The sequence below is a fragment of the Strix aluco genome, chromosome 4 (genome assembly GCF_031877795.1).
Source record: "Strix aluco isolate bStrAlu1 chromosome 4, bStrAlu1.hap1, whole genome shotgun sequence".
In the NCBI taxonomy this organism is placed as follows: Eukaryota; Metazoa; Chordata; class Aves; order Strigiformes; family Strigidae; genus Strix; species Strix aluco.
This window is the reverse complement of record NC_133934.1, coordinates 120,682,629-120,696,806: the sequence shown is the minus strand read 5'-3', so window position 1 is coordinate 120,696,806 and position 14,178 is coordinate 120,682,629. Positions and strand designations below refer to the sequence as shown.

The 14,178-nt window shown below is 35.9% G+C and overlaps 1 protein-coding gene across 5 annotated transcripts in view; it reads left to right on the top strand.

The window, feature by feature from the left end:
• The window catches only part of PPP1R13B (protein phosphatase 1 regulatory subunit 13B), a 70,043-nt gene that overhangs the window by 6,236 nt on the left and 49,629 nt on the right, over window positions 1–14,178 (top strand). For 2 of the 5 annotated variants that reach the window (XM_074825217.1, XM_074825216.1), the window contains exon 1: window positions 7,711–7,866. The exons of 1 other annotated variant lie outside the window; for it this stretch is intronic. In XM_074825217.1, the coding sequence (XP_074681318.1) occupies window positions 7,741–7,866 (126 nt within the window). In that variant the 5' untranslated portion in view covers window positions 7,711–7,740. Of the gene's footprint in view, window positions 1–7,710; window positions 7,867–14,178 lie in introns of those variants that run through there. 2 more of the 5 variants (XM_074825220.1, XM_074825219.1) reach the window with 1 other exon arrangement.

Genomic DNA, 14,178 nt, shown 5'->3' with positions numbered 1-14,178 from the left:
GTTAACCATTTCCTGTGGCCGGTGGAAGAGGCTGTTTCCTCTTCCTTGCTGCTCATTCCCACCATTTGCTTTGAATGGAATGTGCTGCTTGTCTCTGTAAACGGATCCAGGTCACTAAAAATGTAAAAAATAGTTGTATCCAAAGAATGCTGAAAAAGATCTATGTACACACACATTTATTTATATATAGGTGTATTTTGCCAGGCTAGTGCATTGTATCAGCTTACATTGTGACTATTGCATTGTCCGTGTTGGTACAGGAGGAAGCAGACTGCTTGGCTGAGACTGGTAACAGAGAAGGGGATAGGGAAGTGGAATCTTTCCCTTTCAGTATTTTTGTTTATTCAGTTTAGTTCACTGTGGAGCTGTACGCCAGGCGACGTATTTTGAATTTTGTTCTCTGGCTGTTCAGCAGGTGAGTAGGCCAGTGAAATGAAACTAAAGATCTCTGCAGTGCAGTAACATTGCTACTTCAGCGATAAGTTACGGTTTCACTGGTTTTCACATCTTTATTGGGTATCCAGTAACACTTTACATTTTTCCTGAAACAGGAGAAAGTAAGGAATACTGGTTTTTTGGTAAAACATGAGGTCTTTGAGGAAATACTGAGAAACAAATATGAAGTTGTGACCAAAAAAAAAAGGAAAACCAATAAAACTTAGGTGGCAGTTGCTAGTCTGCTGTCATTTTTTCCCCCCCACTTTGCAGTATTGCATTCCTTCTGATTTCTGCCCATTATTTCCTTATCCTCTTAAGATTCACAGTGTAGTTTAGCCTAGTTCTTCAGTAGTGGAAGTACAATTAAGATTTTTTAGTTTCCAATTCATTGCTTTGCTTAGCAGCAGAGTTCTATTTATGTGAGGAGACTATAGCTATAAAATTATTTTATTTAAGGAATTCTAACTTCAGCAGGAAGCAATCTAATCTGAATTTGCGTATGTTGCAAACACTGTGTTTATGTATCCTTATGTCTAAATTTGACAAAAGGATTTCAGCTTTCACATGACTAAACTATTGTTTATAAATTGAGAATGGGGGAAACTGAGGCTTCAGTTTTGTGTAGGTGAGATTGATATAACTGCAGGGGCTGCTGTAGTCCTGCCTCCCTCTCTTGTATTGGCTCTGGTATTTATTTGATTCTGTGCTGAGCTGTTTCAGTATGCGAACTCAGCAGGAAGTTGTTTGCTTTTTTTTTTTTGCCTTTTTTTTTTTTTTTTTTTTTTTTCCCTCCAGGATACTTTTCTGCCAGCTGAGCACACTGAAACCAACTCGGTGCAGGGTCAGATAAGCACTGGAACCAGCACAAGAAAGGGCAGAAATGCGTAGATTGCAGGAAGAATGTAATCAGTTTTATCAGTTTAGGTTGTTCAGATTTTTCAGCCTGAAACAACTCCATGGTGGTGAACAAATACAGTGAGATATACCCAGATGACTTCAGTATGTAATCCATGTCCCAAGTGGCAAAGAAGAGTAACATCCCTGCTCTCTGAAATCAAAACAAGAAAACAGTGCAGTGCTCAAGGTCTCTGCTGGGCTAATCTAGGAGAATTTCCCCAGTCCCAAATCCCATGGGTTGACCCCATGCACATAAGCACGGTGCATTCCTTGACTAGCATCTGAATTAATTCTGTGTTCTGCTCTCCTGGGAGCCAATTTTTAATGCTTCAAGACCAGCAAACCTCACTCTTCGAAAAACCAGAAGGTATCTGTCCAGACCTACTAAAGTGAATAGCTGAGAATTGTTGAGAGTTACAGTATTAGATGAAAAAAGCAGTAGACAGGGCTGCATTATTAATATATGGAGAAAAGTATTGCCTGCATTGCTCTCTGATGTTTAAAGGGAAAGAAATACATTGGTTTGAGACGAGCAAAGTTTACCATAGCCATTAAGTACAGGCTTAACTGCATATAAATATTTTTTTTTAATTTCTCATAGAAGCTAGGTTAAGTCTTAGTTTAGAGTAACAGGTACAGCTTAAGTTGTGGAGACGTACATTGAATGCATGTTTGCATGAGAAAATCCTTTTCTAATCCTGTTTCCTAATGCAATTTGTCTAATTTATGATTCAAGACAGTGCTGCACCTGTTGGCATTCGTACTCCTGTTCTGAAGGTGATACTTTCAACATACTTCTGCTACTTTCAGCATAGTTCAACCTCTTTTTTTATATCTCCTCCTCCCATGCTTACTACTACAGGCTTCAGAAAGTGTATCTGGCTATCTTGTAAAATCTTAACCAGTGTGTTGGTCAAAACCTGACCCAAATCTATCCCATCTAGCCAAAGATAGGGGTTTTCAAATTACTTAAATTCAGAACATGGTCATAATGTGTCTTTAATAAATCTCAATCACTTCCTTGGAAAAGATATAGAATAGGGAGAGGATATTTTTACATCGTTATGATATAATTGATGTCTGTAAAATGGTTGGCAGGCTGTTAGCATTTTGTAGAGAACAGGATGTGATAGCCAGAGCGTACTGTGTGATGATGTGGGCAGCATAGGAAACTAGTATCTCTAAGTTTAAACAGTTCAACTAGTGGTTACTTGCCTGAAACTCTTAAGTTACATGCTGACAGCTTAGCTAACTTATTATTTGGGCATCTGAGAAAGTACTAGCATCTATGATCCGACAGCCATTTCTTACAAATCCTGTAAGATAATTTAAGATAACATGGGTGTGTTAGATACTTAGCTTAGTCAAATATATGCTTAGAAATAGTCAAACAGGGTTCTTAGTGTTTGAAGTTGCTATTCTGATACATCAACAGGGAGGTGGTTAGATTGTCCTGCTGTGTATTTAAAACCAGCAAATTCTTGGAATTGAAATTTTGGATAATTCTGCAGGCTAACAAATGGGTTAATTACTATTCAGGCTCCGAACAATTGGATTGCATGTACACTTTGGGAGATCACTGAATTCTTGAAAGTGTCTTATAAAAATAAACTATGAAACTCATCTCTGTATGCAGCTTCATCTCTGCGTGCAGCTCTGAATGTCTCAGCATGCCTGATGCTTAATTTCCTTACGTACTGCTTTATTGTCCCAGATTATCTAAATTTCAGAAGATTTTAGCTGCAAGTCTCTGAATCATGTAGTTCTAATAGTGGAAAAAAAATTTGTAATGGTTGACCTCCTTTACCTTTTAAATCATGTCAGTATCAATGCAATTATTTTAAAACCGTATCACATGGATTGGTGTCTATTCTAGCCCATGTCAGTTGGAAATCTTTTCAGTTCTTTTTCTGAACAGCTTCTTGGTGTATTAACAGTGCAGTGCATTTACCATTTTATTGTCATTTATCACCACTTCAGCAAAAGCTTGTTGGATATGGGAATATGCTATAAAAATCCAAGCTTTACATTGAAACAAATCTGTTTCAAGTCTCCTACTTGCAATCTTCCCCCCTGCCAAATTCCTGACTGCACCTTTTTTTTTTTTTTTTTTGCCAGAGGGTGGAGAGCTGTAGTATTTGTTTTTTGTAGCACTGATAGGAGGTAAGATGGTGAAGGAGGTTTAAATCAGTTTAAACTCTGAATTATAAACTGCTCTGTTTACCCTAGTGTGATTTTGAATTCAACTCACACTAGAATAATTTAATTTATGTATCAACTACTGTGCTTTTGCTTATTTTTAGCTAAACATAAAGAACTTTCAAATTTGATTCACTTGCACATTTACCAACCTTTAAACTACTTTGATGTCCTTCTTATAGTGGATTTTTTTTGTATTTATGGTACAAAATTATAGTCTGAAGAAACACTTTAAGGGACATAAAAGACATGATAAATCAGAGGATTTACTATACAGTGTTTCTGATATGGTATTTTTGTGTTTCTGGGTGTTTTATAAATTCAGCCTAACAAATCTTTGTGATCTGAGTCTTCAGCACATTACTGGATTAGCCCCATTTACTGCTGTTCCCTTCCCCCCGTCATCTGAAGCTACCAAAAATGCTCAGTTTGGTCTCTGAGTTCTGAAGAACTGAGAAGGCTTGGCACAAAATTACAAGAAAGCTTGTTCTGGAGTGTGCATGTACTTGCCTGTAGCTTTTCAGAAGCAGGAAAAAGCTTTTGGTCAGCTTTTTCTTACTGTCTCACAGATGATATAGAGATTTTTCAAGCAGTGACGTCTCGACAGCCTCTTTTCTTCCAGTGCTCAGGGATGAGAGCGTTCTGATTGTGTCTGAATTTCTTCATAAACCTTTTGTCTTCCTTTCCCCACCTGAAGTGGTGACCAGTCATTCAGTCATCCTTCTTAAGTACTGCAGTTTTCCTGTGAGAAAAGATGTCTTCAAATATGTGAAAGAACGCAAAAATGTGGATGTTGTTGTGTAGCTGTGTATGTTTTTGATTATTAGCATCTGTAGTCATACTGGAATAAACAGTCTGATATGCTGGGGACTTAGGGATGCTACTGTGTTTCTAACATTATTTGGACAGCAGTTGGTAAAATCCCTTCTGTACATCCCAGCCCCGCCCCCCACACCCCTGCAAAAGAGCATGCTAAACACAATTTCTGTTTTGAATGTGTGTATTTGACATGTTAAAATCTTTTTCACTTTTATTTTCTTTATCCTTTGATTGGAAAAAGGAAACACGGTCACCACGAATCATACTCTACGTAGGTTACTGAGCGTACAGTTGTTACAGTTTAATGGAGCATCACTTTTTTACCTCAATAAAATAGATTTAAGAAAACTTAGTTGTCAGTGGACCATTAAGGTGGAAGTGATAAGTAAACCTAGGTATCTGTCTCATTAAGTATTATTAATTTACAGTGACCTGTGAAAAATTTGATGGGTGGTTTTTTGTTTTCACTTTTCCCAGTATGATCCATGGATTTTTGATTGATCCTACTGGAGAAACTGAAAGAGAATGTACAGAAAGCAAACAAGCTGGTTTTTTGTACTCCATTTGGTATGCAAATTATAACAAGTTAATTTTCATCTGGAAGTAATCTTAAGGTGTCCATTTAAATTAATTTTCCACGAATGTGGAAAAGCTTATCTTAGAGGGCCTCTGTGCAATGGTGCACATTTGTACTTCAGCATGTTCAAAATAAATAAATTATACATTTGCATGTTAGTCATTTACAACATAACATACAGCAGGAGGAAAGAAGTGAAAATAGTGACAGGGCAAGATAGGGTGGCAAAGTGGAACAAAAGTTATTAAAACAAATAAGCCTTAATTTAAAGTTAGTGATATCCTGCATGCAGTGTTGTATTTTATTCCTTCTGAACTCTTGCTTTTCTTTATACTTGTCCATTACTTCTCTGTGTATTCTTAGTTGCTCACATCCACCTATTTTAATCTGTAGCTTTATGTTAAGTAATTTTTCCATTTTGTGTAGATATTTGATGTAAAGTTATGTACATTTTAGGGAATTACACTTTCATTTTTACTTCACATTTTTTCCTACATCATTCCGTGTGGTTTTCAGAGGTCATGAGTGTCTTTATGTTAAAATGCTTTAGTAGAATCGTAGACTGCATTTACTTTCCTACTGAGTTATTTACATAGTCTGCAGATCTATAGGTTTGCTGAATGTGAGCTTTGTCACACAGGGCAAGCCCTCTTTGATCTTAAATGGTTTTTACATTTAATATAGGATCATAACTTATGTCTATGAAATACTGCATGTACCTTACCTCTTTCATTTAGAACATTCAAAACCTCTTTATGTTTTTGGGAGGAAAATCCCCTTGTTTCTTTAATTTAGGATTTTGAGGCTGGTAATATATTAAGCAACCAGAGGTTGTGGTATCCTTTATCTCTTTATGTATATCCTAGATTTATATTTACCCACCTAACAGTAACAGTTATAAATCAGGCAGCCAAATAACTGCACTGAATCAGATACTCAATATGGAGACAATACATCTATGGACTATATGCAAGAAAGTAAGGGGCTACACTGTGCTTGTATTGGTTTTATTATTTATCTGATTTAACAAACTACACACAGGTGTTTTCAGTTATTTCAGAAGGGAGGATGACAGGATAAAAGGGAAGTTCAGTGACATGTATGTTTATTCTAGTTCATATTCTTCTCTTGAAAGGACCCAATTATCCAGTAGGGATGGCAGGCTTTAGTTTTGGACCCTCCTGCATACTCCTGGTCTGAATGTGTATGTCATGCCTTTCTATTGCGAGTAAGGCTTTTATAAGTTTTAGGGGTTTGTTTAGAAGAATTCAGCCAGTAGCCATAGTTCAAAGAGTGGCACAAGATGTGTTAATATAAGCCCAGCTTTTCCTATCAAATATTTATTCATGTGATACAGTTTGTTTTTCTGGCAGATAAAGATACAATCTGGTTTTGGAGAACAACCAGATTAGATTTTTTCCATCCTTTCAAAAGCAAAACAACCCTTCCCTTTTAAGAAATATCCTCCAGTTTCTCATTTATTTAAAATGTTCTCAGTTGCTAATAGGTTAATCTTTTTAAATTGCAGCATTTTATGAGCCTGAAATGATTCTACCAATTATATTTTCCATAAACCTCTCAATGTGATACATGCTTGCTGAGGAGGAAGGAATACTGCATGGGATCAGAATGTTTTTGTTACTGACAAAATGCATTAAGGGAGGACAGTACTATTTCTGAATGTTGAAGCAGGCTTAATACGGTATCTTAGTAGCTCTTCCTTCTCTGCTGCTGCTTTTAGGGAAGGGTAATGTAACAATTCTGCAGCTTGTAAATTAAGTTGAGAACCCCCTACTTTTCCCTTCCTGCAGAGTTAACATGTAAGGTGCTACACAGAAAATGTAGCTCATAGCTCTGTTTTAAGAAAGATGGGTTCTGTTGATCTTTCATAGTATGGTTTGGATTTTTTTTGTTTGTTTTTCTTTTTTCTTTCTTTTTACCTGTACCTTTGGTCACTTGCTCACTCTTTCTCTCCATTTTCTCTATTAAGGGAATGGATCAGGCTGGAGGATAGGCTTTGCTCCTGCAAGCGTAGAGTTTAAGAGCTAAATGCACTGTTGGTGCCATCTCTCTGTTCCCCACTCTGGATCCTGTATCATGTTGACAGGAATGATGATAAACATTCGCTGTCCCTTGACATGAAGAGGCAATCAGAAACATAGTTTACCGTTTTATATTCTCTGCTGCTTGAATTACATCCAGCAAGAAGACAGACTTTGCCAAGAATGGAGTAGTGCCTCAACTATAGTATTTTTAAGCATAAATACATGGTGGATTTGTTGTTGCTGGTTTTTTTGTTTTTAAGCTGGTTGGTCTTTTTCAAACATCTTCTTGATTTAAGAAAATATGTCATGGAAATGTCTTTTGATAGTTGTTAGGATCATTTGCTCTTGAAACTTCTGCTCATGTCACTGCCCCCTTCAACAGGAAAATCACTTCTGTCTCTTTTGAGACAGTCAGAGCCTTATCTGTAAATTTATTTAAGATGGATACTTACTGTTTGTCATTATTATAGTAGCAAACAAAGATTGCTATTGCACAATGAAAGGGTAGCAGAACTCCCTTACTGCAACCTTGCCTAATTAGGTGAAACTTGATCTAGCCTATCTTGTTCCTGTCAGAACTGTGGCCTGTCTTGTTTCTTTAGAACATCTTATCACTGCTCGTCATTACTGCTTGAATTCATATGCCAGTAGACCAAAAATACTCCATTTAAGTAGTTTTTTCACTGTAGTTGTTGCACAGAAACTGTTCTTAGGTTTTAGCTCTACACAATATTTTTATATTCACTGCTATCTACAACTGTCCACATGAAGAATATTTTAAGGATGGTTCTTCAGAATATTATAAAAACATCAAAAGAGAAATCTTGGCTACCAGAAAAGGCTGGACTTAACTCTAAAAACTGGACAAGGGACAGAATTATAAAAAAGAAGGTGGGATTACATTGCTTTTTGTTTATTTGCTGTAAAATTAAGCATTTTGGGATTTCTTTTTGTAAAACCAAACGGTGTATCCTTATGATGGGTTAGAGTCCGCATGTACGGGATTTTCACTTGAAGATCAGAGATTATTGCCTTATATGGGTTTCTTCTGTATACAAATGTCTGAAATTTTTAATTTTTTAAATTATTATTTGTTGTTGGTTTTGATTTGGCAAGGTGGAGATCTGAGAGTAAAACAGAACAGCTTTTAATTTTAAAATCTGCCATTTAAAAACTAAAGAAATGCACTGGAAAGAGTTATTTTCTATTATGTGCAATTTCCTCTCAGATGGAAGGAAAACCCTGCAGACTGCCTGTTGAATCCCAAAGGATGTATTCACTTTTTACTTTCTATATTTTTGCCAAGCCAGATAACATTACATCTAAGATTGAAGCAATGCACTAAACAATCAGTACTTTGTTAATACTTTCCGCTCAGTGGGAGAAAGCTGTGGCAGTCCCGTCTTCTTTCACTCTATTGAAAATGAAAGAGTAGTTCTGATTCCAGTTGCAACATTACATACGGGTGTGTGTCCAGTAGATTTCATAAAAGTTGTTCCTTGTTTGTAAAATGAAAAGGTGATGTTCAGTGCTGCAAATCACCTTTATTAATTGACAAAAAGCACAATGTCTTTAGTAAAAATATTATGTTAATTGGTTGTTTTTGTTTTGTGGGTTTGCCTTTTTGTTGTTTTTTGTGTTTTGTTGAGAAGTTGTAAATGAAAAGACACAAATATCTGTGTTTGTATTCTGTACTTTTTTGATGAGGTTATTTTCAGTGCAGTAGGTAGGTCAGGCTTTTCTGGAATTCAGTGGATGTTGGATGACTTTGCTGTAGCTGTTGACAAGGTCGAACACAAGACTGTAGAAACATCAGCACCTCCCTTTCCTTAGCCTTGGCCAAAATATTTTTAATAATTTGAGAACACTCAGTTCTGTGATACAGATTTTGTGGGACATTTTTGTTGCATGTGGATTCTGCAGATTAAGTTGTCTTTCAGGAAAATTAACACAAAACCTCATGCTTAACCCTGCTCCTCAGCTTTGCCTTGTGTTATCAGAATGAGCTTTCTTTCAAAGTAAATTACAGTATTGCTAATCCCAATACGCAAAAACCTTGAGCAGGACTTCTCCCCATATCCCCCACTCAAAAGAAGTGAAATACTCAATTTTTTTGTTATCTGTCATCTGGTTTTCGAGGTTTTTTGGGAGTATCCTGTTTTGTAAGGTTTGGGGTTTTAGAGGGTTTTGTGTGTGTATGGTGTGTGGTTTTCTTGGTTTGGTGGTTTGTTTGGGGTTTTTTAAGCCTTTACTTTTGGTGAATGTGACTTATTTTTTTTCTATGACTGGAAAGCTGAGATTGTTATGTAATAAAATGGTCTCTGAAGCTGAGTCATCTTAGATTCATTTAGTTTTGTTTTTAATTTACTGTTAGTTCACCTGAGTTTACTGCAAATTTTGCAGCACTACAGTTGCATTGTTCTTCAGCAACATGTCTTCTGTAATGATTTGGAAAGTAAAATATTTAATAGTATTTTTTAACATATTATTCATATCTCATCAGCTGTTGAAATGAAATGGGCAGTTAATGTTTTAGGACTGTTGTTTCAAGCTTGTCATGCATTTGATGTATGACATGCTGGTTACCTTGACAGATATTTAGACCTCTGAACGTTAGCACAAAGCTCTGTTTGTGATCTTGTATGATCAGATGTGGTTGTAATGCCACAGTGATTCCTCCCTTCTTTTCCTTGGGGGCTATGGGGCCTCATCTGACCCTTGTCTGGAGTTCCCCACTTAACTTTGAACCATTTGGCTTGGAGGGCCCTGGGTTGAAAATGTGAATAATAGCAGAAATGTGGACATCATGTTTATATTTTATCAAAATAGAGCTGTCAGACTTTATGGACAAAAGGACTTCAGGAAAGATGACGGCACAAATGTAGCTATTATTTTGATCTGGAATCTTTCTGTCCCCTGAACTTTTGACTTTTCCCATGTATTATGAGTGTTCCATGCATTTGGAAATGCAGTGTCTGCTTCAGTTTTCTAAAAAGAGTTTCTCAAGAATCTATTGTTTAAGGAATTATCATATTAATAGGGTTAAACAGCTACTAAAATATTTAGTTATAGCAGGGGTATTTGCTAGTTTCTTAAATAGATTAGCAATTTCTTTTCCTTCTTTCATTAAATAATAACACAAAATTGTGCCTGCTGATTTTTATTGTTTTTCAAGGTGCTTTAGATAAATCTCATTGAATTTAGGCAGGCAGTACTAGATGAAGTTTGTCATCCTAAGATTCACTGAAAAAATATTCTAAAAGATAAAAAAGGGTATCCTTAATGAAGCCAGCAAGTGTCAGAAGACTGACTTCTTCAGAGCTGCTTGAAGATCAGTCTTCTGTTCTTGATAGACAGCAAAGACTCATTTGCAATAGTCCTATAACAAATCAGAATACTAATTTGAAAGGTGAGAATGCTTAACTGTTAGGTACTGAGTTGTCATGAACCTTGTAAGGAGGTTAGGAAATCCGGCATCGACTGATTAGAGCAGAGAGTCTTTCAAGAAGAGTCTCCAACTTCCACCTTTTAATAATAGTTGTGTATATCATCAAAGATAATGTGTATGGCTGACAGTCTTTTAAACAGTGTAACAAAACAAAATTTCAAAGCTTATTCTGGAAAGGATAAAAATCTCTCCATTTGTAATGTCTGTCATCTAATGGAGAAACATGTTCCGCAAGAACTTGTCGGTGTACCTAGAATTATCCCTGCGTTCTAAACTCTCTTACATGGTAACTAGTGTCTTGACAGCCCTTTGGTAGAAATATTTGCATCAAGGAGCAACAACAAGATCTCTTGCTGTTTCTCCAGATGTAGCAATTTAGGAATCAAGCCAACAGATATTACGATGCAGGGATGTTGAACTCATTCTGTAGCAAGTGCCAAATTACATTTTCCACTAGAAAACATCACAAGAGGCATGTTTTACAGATTTCTCTAACTTCAGGCTGTGTTGCTTTAGCTAATGACGTTAAATATTGCACTTGGACAGATTTCCGTTTAAATTAATAGTTTTATTTGTAATGCAACCTCTTTTATTCTTTTAACTTGTCCCTTCTCAGCTATACCCATTTTCCCTTCTGTAGCCACAAGTTTACCTCCCATCTTTTAAATTAATTTATCCAAATCTCAGCTCCTGCTTGCTTTTAACAGAACCATCTGAATCTGAAGGAAGGCATTCCAATGTTGTGACAAACAACAAACAGCTTCTATAAAGATAATGTCTGGAGAGCTGGCAGTGGTTTAGTACCATGGATTGACTGTGACTTCTAATATAACAAAGTGTAGTATAAAATCTGATAGAGGGTTATAACGTCTAAATGATTGTGTCGCTCTTCAGTCTTAGGCAGATGCTAGAAACTTAATGTTTGTTAGGACAGTTACTTTTTTGGCCCTACTCACATCTTGCTTCTCACAGCCTGTAGAACACCCATTCAAGTCTGTGGGTTGCTTGTGTTTACACAAGTGAACTTTTAGTTACTATTGTTTTCATTAGGTATTGTGTTCCTAGATTTCTGGAAGTCTTTCAATTAACTACTACAATACCTTTCATTTAATAATCTGTGGATCTGTGTTGCTCAATAGATATGTTGAACGTATTTAAATATGTGATGATAGTTGCAGTTTCCTTCCTGTAGCAAAAATACTGGCTTATTTCTCTGCCCTACAAAAAGCCTGCCACTGAAAGAGTAAGAGGCTACAAATTCCAGATCCACGATTAATGCTGTAGCTTTTTTTCTTCCAGTAACAAAGAGTAAGAAAGTGTCATATGTATCCCTTCAGTAAATAAATATCAAGTAAGTGTAGGTTTTTGAAATAGTTTGAATCCTGTTGAACACCTGCTGTAAATGAAAGCTCATTTACTGAGAGGGCAAAGGCAACAGTCCTGAAAGTCCTGAGAGGAAATGTCTGTGGTTTTTGTCTTTTCTTTGAGCCACTGCATACATGTAGGCCTTATAAAAATGTAGGGAAATCTTGTTTAAGAATTTCTTTTAATGCTGTGCTTCCTCATTTCTTTAAGAGGAGGGTGTTGGGTTTTTTTTATTAAAGTGATTCCGCTGCTCTAGCAAGAGAAGTCATTTTATACCCTGTCACTAAGTCTGTTAGTACAACTATTGTCTGACAAGACTGTTTGGTTGTTTTTTTTCTCCTGGTTATGTTTTCTGTAGCCAAGTTGTCTTGTGCAGAGCCTAATGAAGGTGGATCTCAAGATGGATCAATTTTTCTTTCAGTGATTGCAAAATGACAAATTAATGTGACTAGTCTACGAGTTTATGCAAAAAATGCTTTTGTGAGATTAGTATAAAGTACATTTAAGCAACATCAAATTTTCAGATTTGATCAAAATCACAAATGTTATCCAAGAATAATATTATCCTGTTTGTATTTTTGAGTAACCTTATAAATGCTTATCAATAGTGAAATTTATGGTTTTAATGTTTGTTTGTAGCCCATAGCTGAATGCTATATATTTTTAGTGTCTGAGACTTGCTCTCAATTTTGTGAATTCTTTTGCAGACCATATGGAGGCAGTTGGCTTCAAATTTGAAAGTGTAGTAGGAAACATGCTATTGGTTTCACAAGTCTGCATTTTAGCAGAAAACTTTACTCATTTTTGTATTCTTTGCAAACTGAAGTCTGTTGGTTGCACTATATTTGTGAATTGTACTAATACAGTCAAAAGGCATCATTGGGCTTTAAATTTTGGCCTGGACTCAAAGTTTGTACAGCTTGGATGTGGGGAGGATGTAAGGAAATGTGTTCAGAAATACGGAAATTGAACGCAGTTATTTCTCACCCGGTATATGGGGAAGGGGAAAAGACAGTAAAGGAAAGAAATCTTCTGATGAAAAACACAGTAATCAGTAATAATTTTGCTGTATGTCTTGATGCTCTTTAAGACTTGTAAACATACTGCAAGAAATTCTTCAACGGATCTATTTTTAAAATTAACAGCTTCATTGTGAAGGTAAATAATTATTGAAACAAGGCATGCTGGTGAATAACTTGTTTACTAGCTGGATTTTAAATGGTTTTTTACTATAGAGAAATGAAATGGTTTAATCTTATTACTGTTTTTCTGGGGTTTACACATAGTAATCAACATCAGAGATTTATTTTGGATGTTCTGAAATCTCAACAGAATAAAGAAATACTCATGACTTGAGTCAAGAACGTATCTTTAGATGGCTTTAATTAAAACAGTTTTGTGGCTATAATTTCATAGTCTGGTTTCTTTTAAAATGTAATTGCTTAAAGCTTCACCTAATTAAGTCTAAAAATCTTAAAAGGGTTAGTGTTCATACTGCAAATAAAGTTAAAATTCTGCTTTAGTGCTTGAAATACACAACTAGAATTTCTACAGCTGTAGCTGATGTAATATTTATGTCATGGCATGAATCCAGGCAAGCAAACTTACATGAGATCATTGATAATTTGTAACCTTTTTCTCTGACCATTCTACATGCAGAATTGTGCATATTAGTATGTGTCATCACCAAAGGGATGATTTTTCACCTCTTCACATTTTGCTTGCATCTCATTCTGTAACTCTTCTGGTAACTGAAAACATCGTTCTTAATCAAAGTTCATATTTGATTGATGGGGCTTTGACATTTCAGTAAGATACAGTTTTGGACATTTCAGTTAAAACTCTATTTTAGTAGCATCTTAAATATAACAAGCTCCTGGGACTCCCAAGTCAGCAAAATCAAGGATGAAAGTTGTTAAAACTTCTTGGGAGATGTCAAGCTCTCTACTGTGAAGAAGTCTTTTCTTTGCTGATTGTTCTGGACTTGAAGTTGTGGGCACCACTAAGTGCTCTGAAATGGCAAAGCACAAGATCATGAATGGATATGTTTTGGAACTCTTTATTAGGAGAAGATGCATGGTGAGAAGATAATGCCTTCCAGTTCCCGTGAAACAGAGGAACGAAGTTGGCATTTCTATCAGAAATGTGTTTTGTACTTTTAAGTTCATTGTGTGTCATCCTTCTAATAATTAACATTTCATATATTTGAAATGTCTGATCACTCTTCTGCTGGAAGACTCTTTTTGGTTTTTGTGGTTTCTTACCTTTACACAATGAAAATTCTAGGCTGGTTTAAAAAAACAAAAGGCGGCAGGGCAAAATCTAATAAGACTAAACATCAGTGTGTGAATTTAGCCATATTAAATACCCAGTATATTCTTAACTCACAA